Source organism: Pseudorca crassidens, chromosome 3, assembly GCF_039906515.1.
Source record: "Pseudorca crassidens isolate mPseCra1 chromosome 3, mPseCra1.hap1, whole genome shotgun sequence".
Lineage (NCBI taxonomy): Eukaryota > Metazoa > Chordata > Mammalia > Artiodactyla > Delphinidae > Pseudorca > Pseudorca crassidens.
In genome coordinates, this window is record NC_090298.1 from 165,490,587 (window position 1) to 165,515,834 (window position 25,248).

The 25,248-nt window shown below is 53.6% G+C and overlaps 1 protein-coding gene across 12 annotated transcripts; it reads left to right on the forward strand.

The window, feature by feature from the left end:
• Nucleotides 1–1,409: 1,409 nt before the first annotated feature.
• TYK2 (tyrosine kinase 2) lies at nucleotides 1,410–23,599 on the forward strand. 12 transcript variants are annotated; one of them, XM_067733795.1, is made up of 26 exons: nucleotides 1,421–1,500; nucleotides 2,638–2,755; nucleotides 2,897–3,002; nucleotides 3,319–3,534; nucleotides 6,499–6,622; nucleotides 6,740–6,887; nucleotides 7,206–7,369; nucleotides 10,278–10,644; nucleotides 11,233–11,442; nucleotides 11,563–11,720; nucleotides 14,242–14,350; nucleotides 14,445–14,634; nucleotides 14,722–14,825; nucleotides 14,921–15,103; nucleotides 15,192–15,279; nucleotides 16,223–16,350; nucleotides 17,239–17,374; nucleotides 17,457–17,611; nucleotides 18,332–18,482; nucleotides 18,947–19,053; nucleotides 19,285–19,477; nucleotides 19,853–19,971; nucleotides 20,344–20,516; nucleotides 20,737–20,854; nucleotides 21,817–21,927; nucleotides 22,011–23,599. In XM_067733795.1, exons 4-26 carry the CDS (start codon nucleotides 3,339–3,341, stop codon nucleotides 22,143–22,145), a joined length of 3,567 nt encoding a protein of 1,188 aa, XP_067589896.1. In that variant the 5' UTR covers nucleotides 1,421–1,500; nucleotides 2,638–2,755; nucleotides 2,897–3,002; nucleotides 3,319–3,338; the 3' UTR covers nucleotides 22,146–23,599. The 12 variants fall into 12 exon arrangements, with proteins under 12 accessions (XP_067589893.1, XP_067589897.1, XP_067589901.1 ...); XM_067733799.1 differs by having other exon boundaries at nucleotides 2,897–2,961; XM_067733792.1 differs by lacking the exon at nucleotides 2,638–2,755 and having other exon boundaries at nucleotides 1,410–1,500.
• The last annotated feature ends 1,649 nt before the right edge of the window (nucleotides 23,600–25,248 follow it).

Below are 25,248 nucleotides of genomic sequence, written 5' to 3' on the forward strand. Positions count from 1 at the left end.
ACACAGCATCTCAGATAACTCTGAGAGATTGCTCTGAAGAGGCAAGTGGGGATCCAGGATATACAGGAGTTTTTGCATCAAAGACCAGGTAGTCGGAACATCGAAAGATTATTGTTAATTAAAGAAAACCAGCTATCTCAAGTTAAGGAATTTAGTACTTTTCTATGTATGGGAAGATGCAAGAGTCTGGGCTCACTGAAGTCGTTCCTTTGATAGGCACCTCAGCTATCTAGGGCCAGTATCCTGGGCTTTCTCATCCGGAGTCTCCTCAGGGTGCATCATTGCGGGGGTTGGGGGGTGTGGTGTGCTGTGGCTGATGGCTTGATGCTGGGCATCCTCTTTCTATCCTGAGTTCCCTCCAGGGTCACCATCTGGGGGGCTGTAATGTGACGGCTTGATGGCTACAACATCCTTTGTTTATTGATATGGCAGGCAATATTTTTCATTCACAGAACAGTAAGGAAGACTTTATTCAGGACTATTGTGATAGGCGGATTGCAAAAGGGGAGAGCATTGGGCTCAACTCTGAATGCAGCAAAGACAGCTGGGGACTGACAGCCAGAGCAGAGTGGTAAGGTCCATGGAGACATTGAGGGTAGGGGGATTCTTGCTAAAGAGAGGCCAAGGATGTATACATCAATGGTGGGGAATGAGAAACTTGATCAGATATCAAGGGTTGGGGGATGACTTAGAAGGATTCTTTGCTTAGACTGTACTGTGCAGGCCAAAGACAGGACTGTTGCCAAGGTTGAGGAGTAGTCGAGAAGAAGGTTCAGAAGACTACAGTTTGGTCAAGGAGAGAGTCTGTCACCTCTCTGGACCTCAGTTTCTTTCTCTGAGAAATGGGGATAACAGTCCCCAGAGGAACTCCTGCTAGCATCAAATGAGATAACGCATGGAAAAGGCTCAGCGCATAGCCTTTTCTGTAAAATGACAGCGACCTACTGTGTAGGCATCAGAACTCGGATCAGGTGGGACGTCCAAGCTGCTACCTTGAGAGCAAGGGGCCCTCGGAATACAGGGCTACAGGTGATCAGAAAAGGGATGTGAGCTGGTGGGCCGGAAATGCCTCCCTTAGAGGAAGGGGGTCTCAGGCCGCCAAGCAGGGCTGGCCAGGCAGACAGGGACGAAAGGCAGGACAGATGTAGGGCCATATGGCAGGGGAGTTGGAGGACTGAAAGACTGCCGAGCTGAGGACCTGGGCTTGCACCAAGTTCAGGTACGGAAGCCTGACTTAGGCCCACCGCCCGCGTGGGTAATGGAAGCAGCCTTGCCCCGGCAAGACCTCACACTCCCACCCGCTGCTGAGCAAAGCATGAAGCCCGCACCAATGGGAGCGCCGCCGTAGCAGCGAGGGGGCGGAGCAGAGCGGCCGCCAATGAGTGTGCCCGTTTCAGGCAGCCAATGGGAGGCGGTGTCCCAGCGGCGATCAAGCGGCGGCTGACCCTGGCTGCTGGGCGGGGCGGGGTCCTAGGTTCGAGCCGGAGTTCCCCGGAAAGGGTGAGTCTGGAGCGGGGGCGGGAGGGGGCGCGCCCGGGAGGTCATCAAGAAGGATGCGGCCGGCGGGACGGCCCTTTGCAGGAGGTGGGTAGAAGCCCCCACACTGCCTTGGGACTGATTGATGCCCGGTGGGTACACGTCGCGGTTCCCGCCCCTGCCAGAAGTGTTTGGAGATTTCTGTTGGGGGGCGGGGGCTGCGGACCTCACCCAGACCTCATCTTCAAAGCTGGGTCTGGGCCCAATGGGGACGAGGAGGGAGGAGATGGGCACCTGCAAAACCCCATCCCCAAGATCTTATCTCGAATGTTAATAAGATAATAATAGCGAACATTTATCAAGCACTTATTGCACGCCAGGCCCGGTGCGGAGCCCTTTCCCTGTCTCACCTCACTGAATCCTCCCATCAACCCTTTGAGAGAGAGACTGTTTTATGCCCATTTTCTAAATGAGGAAACAGGTTCAGAGAGGAGTTGATTCTCGACGACTCCGACATTGTGCTATTACAACCTTCTCTTTTCCCCCATCACTGTCTTAAACCAGTAACATCGGTCGAATCGCTGACAGCCCCTCCCTGCAAATACTGGAGGCCTCAGGAGGCCTGAGCCCTGGGCCTGGCTCTCGAAAAGTTCCAGATTGTTGGGGAAAGAGCTGAACACAGCCCCTTCTCCGCTCAGGGAGCCAGCAGGGACTGGGGTCGCTGGTGGGGGTAGATGCGGTATGCAGGAATCTCGGCTTGAAAGAGAAAAAGGATTATGATGATAAAACCAATAATGACTTCATTCTTGTTTTTATCATATTTGTTATTTTTTCATGCCTGTATCAAGGTACTGAACATGTGACATGCAGAATTGTGTTGAAACATCACAACCTAATTGATCTACAACTCTAGTTTTTTTAAAAAAAAAAGGATGTAGAAAAAATAACCGTAATATAATAATCTGTTTTAGTTACACAATATAAAAAACATGTAAAGTGTAGCAGCAGTAATCAAAATATGAGATGGAGGAGAATGAAAAGTATAATGTTTACCAGTCCTATTGAAGTGAAGGTGTTATTAGCTTAAAATAGGGTGTTACAAGTGTGAGGTATGTTATGTAAGGCTCATAAAATGTCTTAAACTTGTAACATTAAACTTAGGGTAACCACAAAGGAAAAATCTTATAGTAATTACATCCAAACACAAAGAAAGACAGCAGGATAAGAAACAAGGAACAATGGATGTACAAAACAACAAGAAGACGACAAAATGGCAATAGTAAGTCCGTACCTATCTGTGATATGGTGACAGTGGTGCGTAATTCACTTACAACTCTAGTTTAAAAGTTAAAGAAAAAAGAATGTAGAAACTTCACAACCATCTCTTCATGGCAACACTCTCAGCATCTCCATTTTACAGATGGGGAAACTGAGGCCCAGCATGGCTAAGTGACTCATCTGAGTTGACACAGGATTCACCCCCAGGTCTGTCTGGCCACCCCTGTCTTCCTGGTTATTTTGGAAAGGTGGGTTCAGAGCAGATTTAAAAAAAAAAATTTATTGGACAGAGCAGATTTTTATATTGGTGAATTTGTCCAATAAAGGGGTTTGGTGGTGTTATTGTTCATGACTGATCTGGTAGGTGGGGACACATACCCCAACTCCATCAAACGGTTGTGGAAACTGGGGCTCAGGAAGGGGAATTGGGTGTCTAAGTTTGCACAGCGAGCAGGGGTCCAGAATCTTCCCCCCAAGCCTCAGTCTGGATGGTTGGAAGGTTGAGGTGCTCAAAGGGGCCTCCAGGCTGAGGCCTGGGGCTGACAGGATGTTGTTCCTTCCCAGGCAAGCCAGCTGTCAAGAGCATGCCTCTGTGCCAATGGGGGGCCACCACCAGGGGCAGAAAGCCCGATGGGGATGGAGCTCAGCCCATGGCCACCAGAGGAGGCCTGAAGGTGCTTCTGCACTGGGCCGGCCCCGGTGGCGGGGAGCCCTGGGTCACCTTCAGCGAGGCCACACTGACTGCCGAGGAGGTCTGCCTCCACATTGCACACAAAGTCGGTGAGTCCCGGGCATCAGCCCCATGGCGGGGTGGAGGTGCTGGCAGCCGCCGGGCCTCATCCATCCAATCGTCTGCCCATTCATTCAGAGGACATTGAGTGAGCACCTAGTGTGTGCCAGCCCCCAGTTACTACATTTGTAGAGCTGATATTCTAATAGGGATCAACAAGAAACACAATCAATAAGAAAACTGTATAGGAGGCCAGAGATCATGGTAAAATATTTAAAACTTGGGGAGATAAGGGACTGAGCCACGGGTATATCTTGGGGAAGATGGCGCCAGGCAGTGGGAACAGCAAGTGCAAAGGCCCTGAGGTGGGAACTTGCCAGCAACAGTGAGGAGGCAGGTGTGGCTGTAGCCAAGTGAGTGAAGGGGAGACAGGAATAGGTGAGGGCAAGCAGGTGATGGCACAGGTTGTACAGGGCCTCTTGGGCCTCAGGGAGGACTTTGGATTTTACTCCAAGTGAGGTGGGAGCCACAGAGGACTGTGAGTGAAGAAGGAACGTAATTGGACGCAAGTGTCACAGATGATCTCTGGCTGCTGTAGGGGGAGCAGACTGTGGCGGGCGAGGGCGGGAGTAAAGTAGGAGGTTATGGGGCAGAAGTCAGCCAGGTTCAGATCTTACAGTGTTTTAAACCCCAGAGGGAGGAGTTTAGGGCTTAAAGCTTTCCCCAGGAACAGTAGTGAAGCATGGAATGGTTGAGAGAGCCTGCAGCACACGTGCCTGAAAGTTAGTTTCTCCTGCCGGAGGGGGAGAAGGTCTCTCCAAGGGGACTTTGCTTACATGCCCTTTCCTCCAGGACATCCTCTCAAACCCCCTGTCCCACAACTGGATGGGGGCCTTCTGGTAGATTTCTATAACACCTTGTACTTTCCCATCAATGGCAGATTCTTAAAGAAGTACTGGTTTTCTGGGTGGTGTGAAACATGCCTGGCCAAGGACCCAGAGAACCTGATCTTTTTGAGGAAGCAAAAGATCTTAAGAATAACTGGAGCATAGTTTTCAAGAATTTGGAAGGGGAAGTAGGAATTGAAAGCAGAGCATAATTGTCTGAGTCCAGGTCATGGTTATTCAGTGCTGAGGGGGTTGGGCTTTCTCAGGGGGCAAAGGGGAGCGATGGAAGTTTTAAGCCAGAGAGTGAAACAGATTGGTTCTTTAGGAAGTTGTCTCATAGGGAGGCATGCTCTTTCTTTGGGGGGCAGTATACTTGGATGCAATGATTCTTTTCTTTTCTTTTTTTTTTTTTTTTTGGCCGTGCCATGTGGCTTGTGGAATCTTAGTTCCCTGACTAGGGATTGAATCCAGGCCCTCGGCAGTGAAAGCACCAAGTACTAACCACTGGACCACCAGGGAATTCCCGGATGCAATGAGTTTGGAGAGCAATTTGGCATCGTCTAACATGGTTGAAATGTACATCCCCTGAGGGCACACAGTTCCACTCCTAGATGTGCACTCTACAGACACTCAGCTCATGTGTTCCAGGAGATGTACGTGGGAAAGTTCAGAGTGGCTTCATTTATCTTAGTGAAAATAGGAGACCATCTCAAAGTCTGTGTATAGGAGAATGCACAAATCAGTTTCAATATGGTTGAACACTGGAATACTATACAGCCAGGAAAAAGGAATTTAACCAAAGTTACATATATCACATGTGAAGCTTAAAACCTATCGTAGCATGAAAAAGCAAATTGCAGGTTGCCTATGGTATAATACCGCATTTGAATTTATAACGTTCAAAGATGATAGAGAATATGAAAATGATAAACTCTAGTTCAGGAGTATAGTTACCTCTTTGTGGGAGGGGAGAGGAGGTGGATGTAGGTGGGGGCTTCAGTTGTACTTGCCAGGTTTTATTCTTTTTCTCGTGGCTGGTACTTAGGTGATTATAAATTATTCTGAAGGACTTCCCTGGTGGTCCAGTGAGTAAGACTCTGTGCTCCCAATGCAGGGGGCCTGGGTTTGATCCCTGGTCGGGGAACTAGATCCTGCATGCATGCTGCAACTAAGGAGTCTGCATGCCACAACTAAAGATCCCTCATGCCGCAACTAAGACCCGGCGCAGCCAAAACAAAGAAAGAAAGAAAGAAAAAAAATTTTTAATTAAAAATAAATAAATACTTCTGAACTATTTTAGATACAATTTTTAAGTGATGTGTATAAAAAATAGATGCTTGGGCAGCCAGTGTGGGGAATGACAGTAAGTTTGGAGGCTGAACTAGGGCTGAGTTTTGGATTTGAAGGAAGTGGGTAGATCCCAGAGAGATGGAGGATGCCGAAAGTACAGGACTTGTGACCAATCTGATGTGGAGGGGGTGGGACGAGTTGAGGACAAGGATGAAGTCCGGCAGAGAGGGGGCAGGTTTGGGGACCTCAGATGAGATCTATTTGGAACAAGGCACATCTCAGGGGGCCCGAGATGTCTAGAGGAAGACAGCCAAGGGGTAGTTGGATATTTCTCTGGGTCTGGAGTTCAGAGAGAGACCAGGCAAAGTGCCAGCAGTCTGTAGAGCTGTGTTAGTCAGTCTATGATAGGTTTTGCTGTAGTAACAAGCAGCCCCCCCAATTCTACTGGGTTAAGACAATGAAAATTTACATAAAATCTAATGCAGGTCAGATGGTTCCCCTCTATCTTATAGCTTCACCACTAGGCATAAGGGGTTTCCAACATCCCTGGGGCAGCGAAGATGGCAGGAAAGTTTATTTCTAGGCCTGGAAAAATGTACTCCCTTATGCCCACATCCCACTGGCCAAAAACCAGCCCAATGTCTCCATCCTAGCTGCAAGGGAGGCTGGGAAATGTAGTTTTCCTGTGAGGCCATAGGATGGTTTACATATTACATTGTCCTCTGTTGGCAAGGCAGGAGGCCCAGGGAGGGATTGTGAAGGGAGACAGTGGGTCTGGGGGTCCACAGGGCTAACGGCAGCAGGCATTGACTCCTGACTCATTTCTCCCCTGTCCAGGCATCACTCCACCCTGCTTCAATCTTTTTGCCCTCTTCGATGTCCAGGCCCAGGTCTGGCTGCCTCCAAACCACGTCCTGGATATGTCCAGAGACTCGAGCCTGATGCTGTACTTCCGCATGAGGTGGGTGAAGTCCCCTTGGAAGGCTTTCGTTCTGTCCCCTCCCTCCCCTGTCCCCACCTTCCTGGACCTGGTCTGAATCTGTGCTAAACCCCAGCTGCGCCCCCTCCCTTCCTGCAGGTTTTATTTCCGGAACTGGCATGGCATGCATCCCCAGGAGCCGGCTGTGTACCGCTGCGGTCCCCCAGGGTCCGAGCCTTCCTCAGAACAGGCCGAGCAGGGGGTGCAACTCCTGGACCCCGCCTCCTTTGAGTACCTCTTTGAGCAGGTGTGAGCAGGGCTGGGGAGGTGAGACTGTTTGTGAGGGAGGTTGCAAATGAGGAGTCCTCACTTCCCTCCCAATTTGCTGTAGCTAGTAGGTTTCAACTCATGCCATCTGGGATCCTTTGGCTGCCTGAACCAAAGGGTTTTGAGACTCTTAGGGTTGTAGGGGTAAGTGCTGTGATTGATTAGTGATGTCTGCCACAGGCATAGGGTTGGGCAGAGGAGGCATACATGTGCGGTCCTTCCCTTCCCCAAAGTGACCAGAAGCTGGGGAGTGAACAGGTTCTCATGCCTCCCTTTCTGCCTGATTCCCCATCCCCAGGGCAAGCATGAGTTCATAAATGACGTGGCATCGCTCTGGGAGCTGTCAAGCGAGGAGGAGATCCACCACTTTCAGAACGAGAGCCTGGGCATGGCCTTTTTGCACCTCTGCCACCTCGCTCTCTGCCATGGTGTCCCCCTTGAGAAGGTGGCCAAGAAGATCAGGTATTGAGAATGAGGCGGGAACACTGCATAGGTGGGTGGACATGCCCAGGCATCTGGTGGCCAGGGTAGACCTTGCATACTGTCATGCCTTCATTCATTCAACAAACATTTATTGACTGCCTACTGTATGCTTGTACTAGTTTTTTTTTCTTCCAGCCGTGCTGAGCGTCTTGTAGGATCTTAGTTCCCTGACCAGGGATTGAACCCAGGGCCCTGGCAGTGAAAGCACTGAGTCCTAACCACTGGACCGCCAGGGAAGTCCCTGGTACTAGTTTTGGGTGTTCTGGACACAACAGTCAATAGGACAGACAAAAATCCCTGCCCTCCTGGAGGTCACATCTGATGAAGGAGACAGGCAATAAACAAAATACAAAAATAAAATGTATAGCGTTTTAGACAATGATAAGTGCAATGGGGAAAAATTAAGCAGGAACAGAGGAAGAAGGGGTGTGTCAGGGAATGGGGGGCGTACAATTTAAAACTGGGTCATCATAAGAACCTACTGTATAAAAAATAAATAAATTAAAAAAAAAACCTGGGTCATCAGGGAATTCCTCACTGAGAAGGTGACATTCAAATTCAAAAATCTGAAGGAAGTGAAGGAGGGAGCCAGGTGGGTATTTGGGAGAAGAGAATTCTCCACAGAGGGATCAGCCAGTGCAAATGCCCTAAGATTGTACCATGCTTGATATGTGGTGGAGGAAGTGTGGCTGGAGCAGGGTGAGCTTGGAGGACTCCCTAGAATTCAAGGGAAAAAAGGAGGCAGGAGTCTGGAGAGCTGCTAGCCTCCACTGCAGTGAGGACTGGGGCAATCAGGGCACACTGCCTGGAGGAGGCAGCAAGAGAAATGGGTCTTTCAGGACCTGCAGTTCTTTTTTGGCCGCGCCACACAGCTTACGGGATCTTAGTTCCCCAACCAGGGATTGAACCCACGCCGAGTCGTAACCACTGGACCGCCAGGGAATTTCCCAGGACTTGCAGTTCTTAAAGCACATATTTTTCAATCCCTGTCGTGTTACCACTGGAGGACTAGGGCTGTGACAGTGAAGCCCAGGACGCTGGGAAGCCCAGAAGAGGGACCCTATCCAGCCTGGAGATCAGAGCATGCTCCTGGGGGGAGGTGATTTCTGCTAAGACCTGAAGGTTCAGTTGGCTTTATCCAGATGTGGATTGCTTTGGCCAAGCATTCGAGGGAGAGGGAACAGCATATACAAAGGCCCAGAGGCAGGAGGTGGTAAAGGCCTAGTTTCCAGGGGAACTGAACTCGGAATGTGATTGCCCAAATGCAGGAGACGGCCAGGCACTAGTCAGGGAACCTTTTTCCCTGAGAGCTCTAGGGAGCCCTGGAAAGCTTGGAAGTGGGGGCAGAAGGCAGCTAGAACCTTGACCTTTAGGATCTTTGTATTCAAAGGTTGGAAGAGGTGGCTTGGGACATGGAGGATGAGGCTTCAAATCTCATCTAAGTGGGCTATGCTGGTGCGCAAGTGCAGGGCAGGAGAAGGGGTGAAGGGTATGGCTTTGTGAGGAGCAGAGGGCCTTCCCAGAGCTGTGCCTTTTATTGATAATCATATTAATGATCAAAACAATAGCGACTTCTCCAATAATAATAATAGCCAACACTCACATAGTCCTTATTTTATGCCAATCAATAGTCCTGATTCTCTCATCAGCCCTAGAAGTGGGCACTGTTTGATCCCATTTTACAGATGAAAAGACAGAGCCCTTTAGAGCTTAAGGAAGTTGCCCAAGAGCTGGGATTTCCGACCTATAGTCTCCTCCAAAGTCCTGGGCCCTGGGCCCAGGCACCACCTGGCCTCCCTGTGCTGGCCCTTTATAGCATTCTCTGTCCACCTTCATGACAGCCTGCCTGTTTTTTTATTGTTTTTGGGTTTTTTTCAGTTTTAATATTTTTTATTTTTATGTTTTAAATTTTTGGCCGCACTGGGTCTTCGTTGCTGCGTGCGGGCTTTCTCTAGTTGTGGCGAGCGGGGGCTACTCTTTGGTGAGGTGTGCGGGCTTCTCATTGTGGTGGCTTCTCTTGTTGCAGAGCACGGTCTCTAGGCTCGTGCGCTTCAGTACTTGTGGTGCATGGGCTCAGTAGTTGTGGCTCGCGGGCTCTAGAGCACAGGCTCAGTAGTTGTGGCGCAAAGGCTTAGTTACTCCGAGGCATGTGGGATCTTCCCGGACCAGAGCTCGAACCCGTGTCCCCTGCATTGGCAGGCGGATTCTTAACCACTGCGATACCAGGGAAGCCCCCCCTAATATTTTTTAAATTGAAATATAGCTGATTTACAATGTTGTGTTAATTTCTGCTATACAGCAAAGTGATTCAGTTATACATATATATACATTCTTGTTTTTTTCATCCTCTTTTCCATTATGGTTTATCATAGGATATTGAATATAGTTCTCTGTGCTATACAGTAGGACCTTGTTGTTTATCCATTCTATGCATAAAAGCTTACATCTGCTAACCCCAGCTTCCCACTCCATCTGTCCCCCAACCTCCTCCCCGTTGGCAACTAGAGTCTATTTTCTATGTCTGTGATTCTGTTTCTGTTTTGTAGATAGGTTCATTGTGTCATATTTTAGATTCCACATATAAGTGATATCATATGATATTTGTCTTTCTCCTCCTGACTTACTTCACTCAGTATGACAATCTCTAGTTGCATCCATGTTGCTGCAGATGGCATTGTTTCATTCTTTTTAATGGTTGAGTAGTATTCCATTGTATATAAGTACCACATCTTTATCCATTCATCTGTTGATGGCCATGTAGGTTGCAGCCTGTCTGTTTTCTAGACGAGGCAGCTGAGGTTCAGAGAGATGAAGCCACTTGCCCCACATCACCCAGCTAGGCCTGCAATCCCGGCCCCTGACTGGCCCCTCCTGGTCGTCCCCACAGCTTCAAGGACTGCATCCCACGCTCCTTCCAGCGGCAGATCCGGCAGCACAATGCTCTGACGCGGCTGCGCCTGCGGAGCATCTTCCGCAAGTTCCTGCGGGCCTTCCAGCCGGGCTGCCTCTCCCAGCAGGTTGTCATGGTGAAGTACCTGGCCACACTCGAGCGGCTGGCGCCCCGCTTCGGCACAGAGCGCGTGCCCGTGTGCCACCTGGAGCTACTGGCCCAGGCCGAGGGGGAGCCCTGCTACATCCGGGATGGCGGACAGGCCCCTCCCGACCCCGGGCCCGAGTCTGCTGCAGGACCCCCCACCCACGAGGTGCTGGTGTCGGGCACCGACGGCATCCAGTGGCGGCTGGTACAGGCAGAGGTGAGTGGGGCGCCTCTTCCATCTAGCAGTCCAGGGCAGCTGGGGGTGGCGTGCCCTTGCTCAGCCTTGGCCTTGGCCTCCGAAGGTGGTTTTCCCCCACGTGCCTCTGGGGTGTGTCAGTCTGTGCCTGGGAGGCTGTTCCTTTTTTTTGTTTTGTTTTGGTTTTTTGTTTTGTTTTTTTTGGTCACGCGGCATGGCATGTGGGATCTTAGTTCCCCGAGCAGGGATCGAACCCGTGCCCCTTGCATTGGAAGAGTGGAGTCTTAACCACTGGACCGCCAGAGAAGTCCCTGGGGGTCTGTTTCTTGGGGAGTGTCCTCTGTCTGCCTGCCCCCCTGGGGACCTGATTTCTGGGGTCTGGCATCTGGGGCCGAGAGGGTGAGGAACCTCCATTCTACTCTCCCCGAAGTTCCAGTTTCTGGCATGTGTATCTCTCTGGGTGGGTCTCCTGTCCAGCCTGTGACACTGGGGTTGATGGGGGGGGTTGCCTGGTCCCTCCAGCTCCCGCCTCTCCCCCGGGGAAAAGTGCAGTGGGACTAAACAGGCACTGCCCTGCTCCATTCACCTGCCCCACGTGCTGGTTTCCAGACTGCCAGTGATGGTGGTGGTGGTGGCGGCAGAAGGATGCCCCATGCTGGCCCATCTGGGAAGAAAGCCAAGGCCCAGGAGGTGGGCAATCAGCCAGTGTACAGACCTCAGGAGGCCCCATGGGCCTACTTCTGCGACTTCCAGGACATCACCCACGTGGTGCTGAAAGAACGCCGCGTCAGCATTCACTGTCAGGACAACAAGTGCCTGGTGGGGCCCGGGACGGGGGGCCGGGCTGGCCGTGGGGGGAGGGTTGGGGGACGGTGGGAGCCTCTGGCCTGTGACATCTGCCTGATGTTGTCCTCCCCACCACCACCCCCTCGCCTGCAGGAGTTGACCCTGCCTTCCCGGGCTGCGGCCCTGTCCTTGGTGTCACTGGTGGATGGCTACTTCCGCCTGACGGCCGACTCGAGCCACTACCTATGCCATGAGGTGGCGCCTCCGCGTCTGGTGATGAGTATCCAGGACGGTATCCACGGACCCCTGCTGTGAGTGCCAGGAAGGGCGGGTGGGCTGCGTGGTGGTGACTGAACTGGGCATGAGCTCTAGGGACTGTGGGGTTTGAATGAGGTGTGTGCATGTCGGTGTCTTAGTGTTTGCATGTGTGTCTTAGGGTGTGAAGGCCTGTGTGTTCACCCATGTATATGAGTGCACATGTGTGTGCAAGCATCCATGTCTCAGTGTGTGTGTGCCTGTGTGTGCACGTGAGTGTGCATGCACGTGTGTGGGAGCATTCGTGTCTAGTGTGCACACGCGTGTCTGTGTGTGCGTGCGTGTACACATGCAAGGATTTGCTCATACAGCATTGTGCATGCGTTCACGTCGGTGGGTGCTCACGTGGGTGCATGTGTGCACCCAGGGGTTATGGGGGGAGAACGGGCACCTGTCACGGCATGGATGGTGTGTCACGCTGAGAGTGCCTGGGTTTGGGACTGTCACCACGCATCTCTGGATGTTTAACAGCCCATTTGGCACGCAGCTGTGTCACTACTCTGGGGAGTGTGTCTTGTTTGGTTTTGTTGTTGTTGGTTTGGCCGCGCCACGGGGCATGCGGGATCTTAGTTCCCCGGCCAGGGATGGAACCCATGCCCCCTGCAGTGGAATCGCAGAGTCTTAACCACTGGACCACCAAGGAAGTCCTCCAACTGCGTTTTAAATTGTCAGTGTGTGTTTTTGCACGTGACAGGACGGGTGAGTTTTGCTGGGCTATGCGTTGTCCAAACGCTGGTGGCTGTTCAGATATACGTGTGGGTGTTTACACCCCTGCAGGCATGTGTCTGTCCTGGTACTTGTGGATCACTGTCTGAGCGCTCCTGCTTGGACGTGTGGGGCTGAGAATGTGAAGTGTCAGGGCTTATGTGGTCATCAGGTGTGTGTGGCCATCCTGTATGCTGCCGGGTTGGGGTTTGTGACCATCAGCTCATCTGCTCATTGGCCCTGTGCCTGGGTATCTCCTGTCCTATCTGTGACACTTGGACTGGCCCCTAGGTCAGTCTAAGAGGTCTCACCCTTCCAAGCCTAGTCTCTACACCAGAGGAGGGTGAAGTGGTCGTTTCGCCTCTCAAGGGCTGTGGCTGTACGGGCCACATGGGCCATGTGGCCTATGGGCCATGTCAGCGTGTGTCTTAGTCCATTCGCGCTGCTCTAACAGAATGCCAATGACTGGGTGGCTTAGAAACCACAGACACTTATTTCTCACAGTTCTGCAGGCTAGAAGTCCAAATTCAAGGTGCTCGCAGATCCAGTGTCTGGTGAGAGCCCCACCTCCTGTTACATAACCAAAGTTCAGTCTTCTGGCTGTGTCCTCATATGGTGGAAGGGGTGAGCAAGATCTCTGGGGTCCATTTTATTTTTGTATTTATTTATTTAAATTAATATATTTACTTAATTTATTTTTTGGCTGTGTTGAGTCTTCATTGCGGTGCCCTGGCTTTTCACTGTGGTGGCTTCTCTTGTTGCAGAGCGTGGGCTCTAGGCACACGGGCTTCAGTAGTTGTGGCACTCAGGCTTTAGTAGTTGTGGCTCACAGGCTGTAGAGCGCAGGCTCAGTAGTTGTGCTACACGGGCTTCGTTGTTCCGCGGCATGTGGGATCTTCCTGGATCAGGGCTCGAACCCGTGTCCGCTGCATTGGCAGGCGGATTCTTTTTTTTTTTTTTTTTTGGCAGGCGGATTCTTAACCACTGCGCCACCAGGGGAGTCCCTGGGGTCCATTTTATAAGTCACTAATCCTATTCGTGACGGCTCCACCCTCATGACTTAATCACCTACCCAAGACCCACCTCCTAAGGCCATCGCCTTTGTCGGGGGTTAGGGCTTCAACATAGGAATTTTGGGGGGACACAGACATTCAGTCTATGGTACCACATATGTAACTGTCAGAGTCTGTGTGGCTGTGTCACCTTGTAGTACCTGTTTGTGCTTATGACAGTTGTCCCCTCTGGGTCTGGGATGCCAGTGCCCCTGTGCTGTTATGTTACACAGCGGCTGTGTCTGCGATCTTTCATACTTTTTTTTCTTTTTTTTTTCGGCCGCACTGTGCGGCATGCGGGTCTTAGTTCCCCAACCAGGGCTTGAACCTGCGCCCCCTGCAGCGGAAGCGTGGTCTTGACCACTGGGCCGCCAGGGAAGTCCTCTGTCTGTGATCTTTTCCTTTCGGTGTGTGACAGACTGCATTGTGCGTCACCCTGGGAGTGGCAGTGTCTATGGCCGTGTGTGTGCCGTGTGTGTGTGTGTGTGTGTGAGATCTTGTCGGCCACGGTGTCCACAGTTGTTACACACGAGCATGTGCCTGTTCCGGTACCTGTGTCTGTGTGTGTTTTCATGCATGGGACAGGGTTACCTGCGTGTGTGTGTTCAGACACGGTGTCACCACATAAGGTGTGTCTGACATTTATCCCAGCTGGAGTGTGCCCTGCTGGGCAGGTTTTGTGTGTCCTTGTTGCCAGGTGTGGGTCCAGCAGTGCTCCCAGGTGCCCTGATGGTGTCCCTTTGTGCCCCCACCCGCCCAGGGAGCCATTTGTGCTGGCCAGGCTGCAGCCCGAGGACGGCCTTTACCTCATCCACTGGAGCACCAGCCACCTCCACCGCCTTATCCTCACGGTGGCCCAGCGTGACCAGGTGGGCCTGGGGCGGGGGTCCTGGGCTGGGGCTGGGCGTGCTCCCTGCCTGGACCCCTGCTCACCGCCCTCACCCCTGCTGCCACCTGCTCCAGGCACCCGGCGTGAAGGGCTTGCACCTACGGAAGTTCCCCATCGAGTTGCAGGCTGGGACTGTCACGCTGGAGGGCTGGGACCGGTCCTTCCCCAGCGTGCGCGAGCTGCGGGTTGCCCTGCAGGGCTGCTCCCTGCGGGCCGGCGACGACTGCTTTTCCCTGCGCCACTGCTGCCTGCCACGGCCAGGAGGTACCAAGATGGGGGTGCCACAGGGCTCGGGTTGGGGGGGGTCCTCTTCCCTCCGTGCCGACTTTCAGGGACTGCTTCCATCCCCAGAGATCTCCAACCTCATCGTCACACGGGGACCTCGGGCCAGCAGCAGGCCACTCAACCTCAGCCATCTCAGCTTCCACCAGATCCGCCAGGAAGACATCACCCAGGTGCGTGGCGCGGGGGTGGCCCCTGCGGGCGCGGGACACCAGGAAGGCAGCCTGGAGCCGTTGTCATGGAGATCTTCCACACCATGTCCCCCCAGCTGTCCCACTTGGGCCAGGGCACGAGGACCAATGTGTATGAGGGCCTCTTGCGAGTGGGGGGCGGAGGCCCTGAAGAGGACAAGGTGGATGGCGGGGACCCCCCCATGCCCGGGGCGGGCTGTGAACAGGAGCTGCGAGTGGTACTCAAGGTGCTGGATCCCAGTCACCATGACGTCGCCCTGGTGAGTGAGCGTGGCCAGGGGATGGGGGGCAGGGTGAAGAGGGTCAGGGTCAGGGCCTGCAGCCCCCTAACCTGCCCTGTCCCCACAGGCCTTCTACGAGACAGCCAGCCTCATGAGCCAGGTCTCCCACGTGCACCTGGTCTTCGTGCACGGCATCTACGTGCACGGCTCCGAGAGTGAGTGGGCCCTGCCCCACCCCCGACATACACACACACCCCACCCCACTCTGCCCCATTTACAGCCCGACCCCACTTACACTCTTGACCTGCATCCTTATCCCTGACTGCACACTGACCTTTGACCTCCACCGCACCCCTGAACGTACCCCAGCCTGTGCCCATCGACTCTCATCTCCAGCCTAAACCCTGTCCGCACCATGACCCTTAGCAGCTCCCTGATCCCTGGCTACGCCCCAACCGTCTACCTGCACCCCGACTCCAGACTGCATCCCTAGCTCCATCTACCACCCAAACACCTCTACAATCCAGCCCCTGTGTATCCTCTGACCCCCTCGATACTGTGACAGCATGCAGACCCCAGCCTTGTTGGCCACCCCGATCCTCCCAGACCTCAGCCCCTGCTTCTCCCCCCGCTCTCCCGCTACTCTGTGCGCACCTCCTTGTACAGGGTGCCCACGGCCGCCCCCAGACCCGCCGACCTCAGCACCACGTGTCCGTCTCTCCTGCTTTCCCCGCAACGCTGGCCTACGTGCCGAGCCTGCGCACCTCTCACTGCACAGGCACCCCCAGCCCTGTGGGATCCCAACCTCCAGCTCCACTTCCTCCACTGGTCTGCACCCTCCCCCCGGTTCCCCAGTCCCGTCCTGACCTTTGTCACTCACTCGCAGCCTCCTCTCTACCCCAGCCCCACCCTGGACCCAAATGCCAGCATTCAGCTTGGCCTCACCCTGCACCCACCTCCGCCGGCCCTCGGTACTGCATGCCTCCTCTCCCCAGAGTCGCTTCCGAGCCTACCCCCACACCCTTGCCCGACACCTTCCCCACCTACAATCTCAGCCGCACCCCCCACCCCCCACCCCCACCCCCACCCCCCGTCCTGCTCCTGGCGCCCTGGAGGGTAAGCTGGTGGGCAGCACCTGCAGTGGCTGGGCCTTTGCAGATATCATGGTGACGGAGTACGTGGAGCACGGGCCCCTGGACGTGTGGCTGCGGCGGGAGAGGGGCCGCGTGCCCCTGGCCTGGAAGCTCACAGTGGCCCAGCAGCTGGCCAGCGCCCTCAGCTACCTGGTGCGTGGTCTGCGGGCGGGGCCTGCGCGGGTGGGGAGGGCCAGGGCAGCTCCCACGTTGCGTATGGAGGCCTGAACGCACCCATCCATGCACTGGATCTTCCCATGAACCTCCTCTGCTCACGCACCCCTGTGGCTCCCATCTCTCCCCACCTCCTCCACTTGGTGTCCAAGGCCCTGTGGCAGTCGCCTCTGTCCCTCTTGCCATTTGTTCCCCAGCCCTTCCCGGTCCAGTCACCCCAGTTTCCAGAACACCCCCTGTGTGCCAGGCTCTGTCCTAGGCCCTGGGGACCCAACAGAGAACAAAACAGACAGAAGTTTCTGTCCTTGGGGAGCTGGCATTTTAGTTGGGAGGGACAAGCGAGAAATAATAATTCGTACATTACATTACATAGTACGCCAGAAAGTAGCAAGAACTGTGGGCAGAAAAGCAGAGGTGGAGAGGAGGATTTGATACAGTTTGGGGAAGGGGTGATGTCTTAAACAGGTGGGTTGGGGAAGGCCTCACTAAGGTGACCTGGAGGTGACATGGGGTGAGGGGAGAGGTGGGTAGTTGTGAGTGTATCTGGGAGAAGTGCATTCCAGACAGAGGGGACAGCCAGTGCAAAGGCCCTGGGGAAGGAGCATGCCTGCCATGGGTTTGAGGACCACAGTAGGGTCCTCTGGCCTTTTGTCCCTGGCTGAGAGCCTTGGCCACCAGCACTGGGAAAACAGGAAGGACCCACTGGAGACCCAGTGCTGCCTTGTCACTATGACAATGGACTGGCATCTCCATAACGACCATGATTGTCTTTTTCACTTGGGCTGTCCCTGGGGGGACCATGTGGGATGGGGTAGGGGTGGGGTCTATAGCCCCCAGTGGCCACGCCCCCTTTCCCCCCTACCCCAGGAAGACAAGAGCCTGGTTCACAGCAACGTGTGTGGCCGGAACATCCTCCTGGCACGGCTGGGGCTGGCGGAGGGCACCAGCCCCTTCATCAAGCTGAGTGACCCCGGTGTGGGCCTGAGCGTCCTCTCCAGGGAGGGTGAGGACGCAGGCAGGGCTGGGCACAGGGGCGGGCTTCCCCCACTCCTTTTACCTTGCTGACCTCTGACTCTGGCCCCCAGAACGGGTGGAGCGGATCCCCTGGACAGCCCCTGAGTGCCTGTCCGGTGGAGCCAACAGCCTAAGCACTGCAGCCGACAAGTGGGGCTTTGGTGCCACCCTCCTGGAGATCTGCTTCGATGGGGAGGCCCCCCTGCAGGGCCGCAGCCCCTCCGAGGTATGTCCAGGGGACCCCTGGGCCCTTCGCACAAAGAGGGCTGGCACCGCCAAGGAGTCCAGAGGGTACATTCAGGGTCCAGAGCTGCCTCCCCTCTGGCTGTGCAGCCTCATCTCTCTGGGGCTCCATCAGGTCATCTGTCAGTTGCAGTGAACTGCAGTCCCAACCTCATAAGGTCGTTATGGCACAAAGCAAATAGATCACATGCTTTAGGCAGAGTGACCAGGGCATCAAGGGGGAGGCACAGGCTGTCGGGAGGAAGGGGACCCAGAGGATGGCCCTGACCCAGCTGAGGGATGGGGCAGGGCTTCCCAGAGGAGGTTTTAATCTAAGTGCAGAAATATCAGTGTCCCGGGCTAGGAAGAGCAGCCTAGGTGGTGGACACAGCCTTTGCAAAGGCCGGGAGGCTTTGGGGCATTCAGGGAGCTGCAGTATGCAAAAGCGTTCTGGGAGCAGAGGTGGGTGGAAGGCAGGGCAGGAAGGGCCAAGTGTGAGATGCTCCAGCACAGCACAGCCTGCTCTCCTTGGGTTCCAATCCTGACCCTGCGGTGGTGGGCAAGTCTGCATCCCATTGCCCAGGCTCAGTGGCCTCATCTGTAAAATGGGAATGACAAGAACGAGGACCTGGCTGGTCTAGCCCTGCTCTGGGGGCTTGACTCTGCCTCTTGGGGAAGGGGACTGAGGGTGTACACTGACTCCTTCCGGTCCCCTCTCCAACAGAAAGAGCGCTTCTACCAGAAGCAGCAGAAGCTGCCTGAGCCCTCGTGCCCAGAGTTGGCCATACTTACCAGCCAGTGCCTGACCTATGAGCCAGCCCAGCGGCCATCCTTCCGCACCATCCTGCGTGACCTCACTCAGCTGCAGCCCCAAAGTGAGCATCACTCCAGGGCGGGGACCCTGGAGGGGGGGAGGGGCTGGGATCCCTGCTGACTCAGGCATGGTGCACCCAAGTCTCTGTACAGTGGCTTAGGGTGTGTGCCGGTTTCTAATTCACTTAAGTAAGGGGGAGGGGAAGCCCCAAGCTCTCCTTTCTGTTTTGCTTGGGGAGAGCCACGGCTTCTTTGGATGAATTAGACCCTGGCAAATTTTTTGGTTATTAATGAAAAGTTTGTGCCCTTTACCCAATCTCAGAACATCCCAGGCGTTGGTTATGGTGCAGCCAGCTCTGTGTTTTGGACAATAAGAGGAATTTTCCAGCCCTTGCAAAAAAAAAAAAAAAAAACAGTTTGCTTATCTCTGGGATCGGATGCTGGGGATAGCAGTAGCTGGCTTTCTGTGTCCCCAAGTGTGGACGCTTTTGGAGAAAGGGCTGTGTTCCAGACTCACCCACTGTAGCTCTTCCAGATCTCGTTGATGTCTTGTCTGTGAACCTGGACTCACCGGCGTCAGATCCTACGGTTTTCCACAAGCGCTATTTGAAAAAGATCAGGGATCTGGGTGAGGTAAGGGCGAGGCCTGGAGGACCGGCGGCGGGGCATGGGCTGCTCCAAGGCCCTGGCCTTAGAGACTCTCAGCTTCAAGGGAGGCCCCGGGGAATTGAAAGGGAGGCCTCAGCCCCAAGGGGACCCATCCACATGGAGTAGGTGGGGCCTTGGATTTTCCAAACAAACCTGCCTGGAGGTGGGGCCTGGGGAGCTGGGGGTGGGGCTGACGCTCCTGCACGCTCCGGCCAGGGTCACTTCGGAAAGGTCAGCCTGTACTGCTACGATCCAACTAATGACGGCACTGGTGAGATGGTGGCCGTGAAGGCCCTCAAGGCAGGCTGCGGTCCCCAGCTCCGTACAGGCTGGAGGCGAGAGATCGAAATCTTGCGCACACTCTACCACCAGCACATTGTCAAGTACAAGGGCTGCTGCGAGGACCAAGGTGGGCGGGGCCTAGAGATGTAACAGGGCGGGGCTATGGCTTGGGTGTGGCTTGGTGGGCGGGGCCAGCAGGACCTGGCCAATTAGAGCCTCTCGGCCCCAGGCTGGAAGATGCAGTTTGCAGACACCAAGGTGGGCGAGGCCCGGCTGCCTCCTTTCCATCCTTAGGTGCTCTGCTGGGGCCAGGATGGGTGGGAGCCACCGTCAGCTCCCTTGCCTGTGGACGGGTTCAGGATGGGTCCGCCCCACCTGAGGACTGGTCCTAGTGTGGATGGATCTTGGTTTTCCCTCCCCACCTTGGGATAGGGGGTGCAGGGTGGGCAGCCTGTGGTCCAGGTCTCTACCACCCTTACGGGCCGCTCCTCTCCGGTGTCAGGCGAGAAGTCGGTACAGCTGGTCATGGAGTACGTGCCCCTGGGCAGCCTCCGAGACTACTTGCCTCGGCACAATGTCGGGCTGGCCCAGCTGCTGCTCTTCTCCCAGCAGATCTGCGAGGTGGGCCTGCCTGCCCCTGCTCCCAGAACCTGCCCCCTTCTTTGGCTTGGCCTGAGCTCCCTGTCTCCCCCGCCAACCCCGCTGGGCCTGCTCTCCTCCATCCTTGTCCATTCAGCAGATCACCTGGCCACACCCCCACTGGCCCAGGCCCCCACCCCCCTCCCAATTCTCCCGCCCCCTGCCCCGGGGGAGCCCCCCATGTGGCTCCACCTCTGCTGTCTGGCTCTGCTCCTTTTCTCTCTGGCCCCAGCTGCCATCCTGCCCGTTCTCGCGCCTGGTCACCGCCAACTTGACTGTCCCCTAGCCATCCTGGTCACTGCTTCTCAGGCCCGGTCCTGCCCCCGCGCTGATCCTGACTTGCCCCACCCCCAGGGTATGGCCTACCTGCACGCGCAGCACTACGTGCACCGAGACCTGGCCGCACGCAACGTGCTGCTGGACAACAACAGGCTGGTCAAGATTGGGGACTTCGGTCTCGCCAAGGCCGTGCCCGAAGGCCATGAGTACTACTGTGTGCGCGAGGATGGGGACAGTCCTGTGTTCTGGTAACCAGCGGGACCCAGCCGGAGGGAGGGGTGCCAGGGTCACCTGGAGCAGACAGGGTGGAGGAGATGGATTCCGGGGTCTCAGACGACAGGGCCTGGGTCAAGTGACACTGCCCCCCCTCTTAAGGGTGGGGCCCTAACTGGGACCACAGGGCTCCTAAGCCTCAGGTAAGGACTCCAGCTCGGTCTGGCCCAAGGCCTGAGTGCCCTCTCTCCCCAGGTATGCCCCGGAGTGCCTGAAGGAGTGTAAGTTCTACTATGCATCCGATGTCTGGTCCTTTGGGGTCACCATGTATGAGCTGCTGACCTACTGTGACTCCACCCAGAGCCCCCCTTCGGTGAGCGCCAGGCCCGCACCCCGACCCCATCCTAGAGGAGTTAGCGAGGCATGCATTCAGTTCCCAGCTCCCCCACCCTAGCAAGGACTTAACCTACCTGAGCCTCACAGTCGCATTCTGTAAAGTGGGCCAGTTACACTGCAGAGGGCTTGGATTGTGACCGAAACCCACTCAGATAGGAACGGCTTATTCTGCCATTTGCAAACCCCAAGGGGACAGTGGGAACATGGCTTGATCTAGACCTTCAAATGCCATCAGGAATCCCATTTTCTCCATCTCTCAGCTGATTTCCATGGTAGCATTTTGGTTTTTTTGCCGTGCCACGCGGCATGTGGGATCTTAGTTCCCCCATCAGGGATCAAACCTGTGCCTCCTGCAGTGGAAGCACCGAGTCTTAACCACTGGTAGCATTTCTTAAGCAAGCCTTCCCTTTGTTGTGGCAACAGTGGACCCAGCTGAGGGGAGGAGGGTCTTTCTCTTTCCAGCATAATTCAGGACTCTCTGATTGGCCCAGCTTGACTCACGTGCCCTCCAGGGAGCCACTCACTGTGTAGTCCTTGGCTGAGGGGAGGAGCCTAGAGTATGTTAGGGGTTTATTCCCAAAGCCAATCAGAGTGTCTTTATAGGAAAATTTTTTTAAAAAATTAAAAAAATTAAAAGATTTTTCTGAACAGGCAAAAACAACTTGCTGAGGCTTAATAATAACAGCAAGCACCTAATTCAGACTTACTCTATGAATATTAGTTTATCTAAGTTTCACAATAACCCCAGGTGGTAGATGTTATCACCCATTTTACAGATGAGAGAACTGAGGCCCAGAGAGGCGAAGTCATAAGACCAATGTTATGCAGCTGAGAAGTGGTAGAGATGGCATTAGAACTCCTGCCGTCCGGCTTCAGACTCTTGACCTCTATCTAGGCAGCCCCGCCTCTTAAAAAGAGCTTGTCCTGTTTCTTCTGTAGAAATTCATCGAGCTCATAGGCCTCACCCAGGGGCAGATGACAGTGCTGAGGCTCACTGAGCTACTGGAACGAGGGGAGAGGCTGCCACAGCCAGAGAAATGTCCCTGTGAGGTGAGACCCTCCCTTTTCCCCCTGCCCCCACCATCGGACCAGGGAGAGAGCAGAGATCACAGCCTCAGTTTTTCCTTCCCCAGATCTATTGCCTCATGAAGAACTGCTGGAAAGCAGAGGCCTCATTCCGCCCGACCTTCCAGAACCTCATACCCATCCTCAAAACGGTCCACGAGAAATACCAAGGCCAGGCAGCCTCAGTGTTCAGTGTCTGCTGAAGCCCGCCAGCAGCTCTGCTTGGGGGGATTGGAGCAGACGGTACCCACAGAGAGGGCCTCCTGCTTCCCACCCTAAGAGGAGCCCAAGAGGGGGTGGTCAGCCTCACTGACTCCCCGTGCCTTACTCCTGTCTGGATGCCCCACCCCTCTGAACTGACTTTCCTTGTCTTAGTCCGTTTGGGCTGCTACAACAAAACGCCACAGACTGGGTGGCTTATAAACAACAGAAATTTATTTGTCACAGTTCTGGAGGCTGGGAAGTCAAGATCAAGGCACCAGCATGGTTGAATTTTGGCAAAAGCCCTCTTACTGGTTCATACATAGCCTATGCCTTCTTACTATGTCCCCACAAGGTCCAAGGGGGCAAGGCATCTTTCTGGAGCCTCTTTTATAAGGGCACTAATCACATTCATGAGGGCTCCACCCTCATGACCTATGCACCTCCTAATACCATCACGTTGGGTGTTAGGATTTCAACATAGTGATTTTGAAGGGACAGAAACGTTCAAACCATAGAACCTTCCAAGATCATGAGCCTGACACAGGCTCCTGAGGGATCCAGGACAAGCAAGGAGCTAACCAGGCCCTTGAATCTGATCTTTTTATCTTCCCCCAGCTCCTGCCCTTGGAGCCCACTATCTCCCCTAACTGGTTAAAAACTCGTATTTCCTCTGCTAGAGGCATGGTCCTTGGGCCCTTCTTCAGCAAGTGTCCACTCTCCTGGGGACTGCAGCTAGAGCAAGACACTCATTGCAGAAGAAGTCAGATTCAACTATTGAACCTTTGCTCACCTCTGAATCACCGGCCAGCAATTAGACCAATGCCTGGAACACAGAAGGCCCTCAAGATGTATGTTAAATATATCAACAAAGGACCTGGAGGACCACATGCCATGTAAATAAGATTGCCAGTTTCACCTTTTTCTCGCTGTGTGACCTCAGGCAAGTGGCTTCCCCTCTCTGGGCCTTAGCTTTCAACTATGAACTTGGGATGGTCATGCTTGCTGCCTTGTAGGACTAGTGTCAAGAGCTAATGAGGGCTTCCCTGGTGGTGCAGTGGTTAAGAATCTGCGTGCCAATGCAGGGGACACGGGTTTGATCCCTGGCCCGGGAAGATCACACATGCTGCAGAGCAACTAAGCCCATGCATCACAACTACTGAGCCTGCGCTCTAGAGCCTGTGTGCCACAACTACTGAAGCCTGCGCACCTAGAGCCCGTGCTCTGCAACAAGAGAAGCCACGACAATGAGAAGCCCACACATTGCAACAAAGAGTAGCCCCCGCTCGCTGCAACTAGAGAAAGCCCGCGCACAGCAACGAAGACCCAACACAGCCAAAAATAAAAACAAATAAATAATTTTTTTAAAAAAAGAGCTAATGAGGTCGTATCTGTCAAATGCTCAGCAGAGAGATATGCAAACAACTGCTCAATAAACATTTGATATTATTGTTAATCTGGTGTTTGCCAATGTGTTTCTGCTTAACAGGTATACTTGAGATGGGTCTGCCACATTGTGAAAGGCAGTTAGATTTCTTTCCCATGGGACTTCCTAAGACCCTGTGCATTGCAGCCCTCCTGACTGGTCAGTTTCACACTATTTTAGTGATATTTGCTTTTTATAACAGTTTTTAAAATTAAATATTCATTATAATTGTAAATCTTCCTTTTTTTTTTTTTTGATATTGCCATAGGCAGTGAAATGTTTCCCTCCTCTGTCCATCAGCCACCACTGTCACCTCCCCGGGAGACAACTAATGTTATCTGGTTTCCTCTTTTGGCTTCCAGAGACATTTTATCCAGATACAAGGAAATCTGTGCACATGTTACATTTCCCCATCTTTTGCAAAAATAGTGTGTGCTGCTATATAGAGCTCTAGCCTGTATCTTTTCTATTTTTTCCCCACATAATAGGCCTTGGAGGCAAACAGTGTTTTCTCTATTTTATGGTTGTGTTGTAGCTCATCATTCAGATGTCATCGGCATTTGTTCATGTAATCATTTCTAATCCTTTGCCATACCCTGGGCTGCTGCAGTGAGTAAGCATGTGTGCACATGGTTTCACCCACGTTCAAGGGTATCTGTAGGACAAATTCCCAATGGGAATAGCTGCACGATCTAACCTGGTAATTTGGAAAGTCATTGCCACTAGAATATATTTTGATAGGTGATAGGGCAAATCTCTCCTCATTCTTTTCTCAAAATTATCTTGGCTTGCTCTTAGGCAGATACTTTTTCTTTTTGCATTCTTTTTTATAAAAAATTATTTTCCGGGACTTCCCTGGTGGCACAGTGGTTAAGGCTCCACGCTCCCAGTGCAGGGGGCCCAGGTTCGATCCCTGTTTGGGGAACTAGATCCCACCCGCATGCCACAACTGAGAGTTTGCATGACACAACTAAGGAGCCAGCGAGCCGCAACTAAGGAGCCCTCCTGCTGCAACTGAGACCCAGTGCAACTAACTAAATAAATATTTTTTAAAAATTATTTTCCGTTATGGTTTATCACAGGATGTTGAATGTAGTTCCCTGTGCTATGCAGTAGGACCTTGTTCTCTCTGTTTTATTCGTTTTCTTTTTTCTTTTGTCATATCCATTACATGGAGATTTTTTTGCCCGTTTGGAAGTCTGGTATCTTCTGCCAGAGTTCAGTGGATGTTCTGTGAGAATCCTTGCACATGTCAATTTTTTTTTTTTTTGGCCGTACTGCATGTGGGATCCTAGTTCCCCGATGGAACCCATGCCCCCTGCAGTGGAAGCACGGAGTCTTAACCACTGGACCACATGGGAAGTCCCTGTAGATGTTTTTTTGTTTTTTTGTTTTTTGCGGTACTTGGGCCTCTCACTGTTGTGGCCTCTCCCGTTGCGGAGCACAGGCTCCGGACGCGCAGGCTCAGCGGCCACGGCTCACGGGCCCAGCCGCTCCGCGGCATGTGGGATCTTCCCAGACCGGGGCACGAACCCGTGTCCCCTGCATCGGCAGGCAGACTCTCAACCACTGCGCCACCAGGGAAGGCCCTTTGCCCATTTTTGAATTGGGTTTGTTGTTGAGTTGTAGGAATTCTTTATAATCTGGATATTAATACCTTATCAGATATATTATTTACA

Excerpts from the sequence above, each read along its gene's own strand:
- TYK2 (XM_067733789.1), top strand. The coding sequence starts at position 1,554 with ATGCGGCCGGCGGGACGGCCCTTTGCAGGAG. Across the intron at positions 3,535-6,498 it reads CCACATTGCACACAAAGTCG|GCATCACTCCACCCTGCTTC; the intron begins GTGAGTCCCGGG and ends TCCCCTGTCCAG. Across the intron at positions 10,645-11,232 it reads GGCGGCTGGTACAGGCAGAG|ACTGCCAGTGATGGTGGTGG; the intron begins GTGAGTGGGGCG and ends GCTGGTTTCCAG.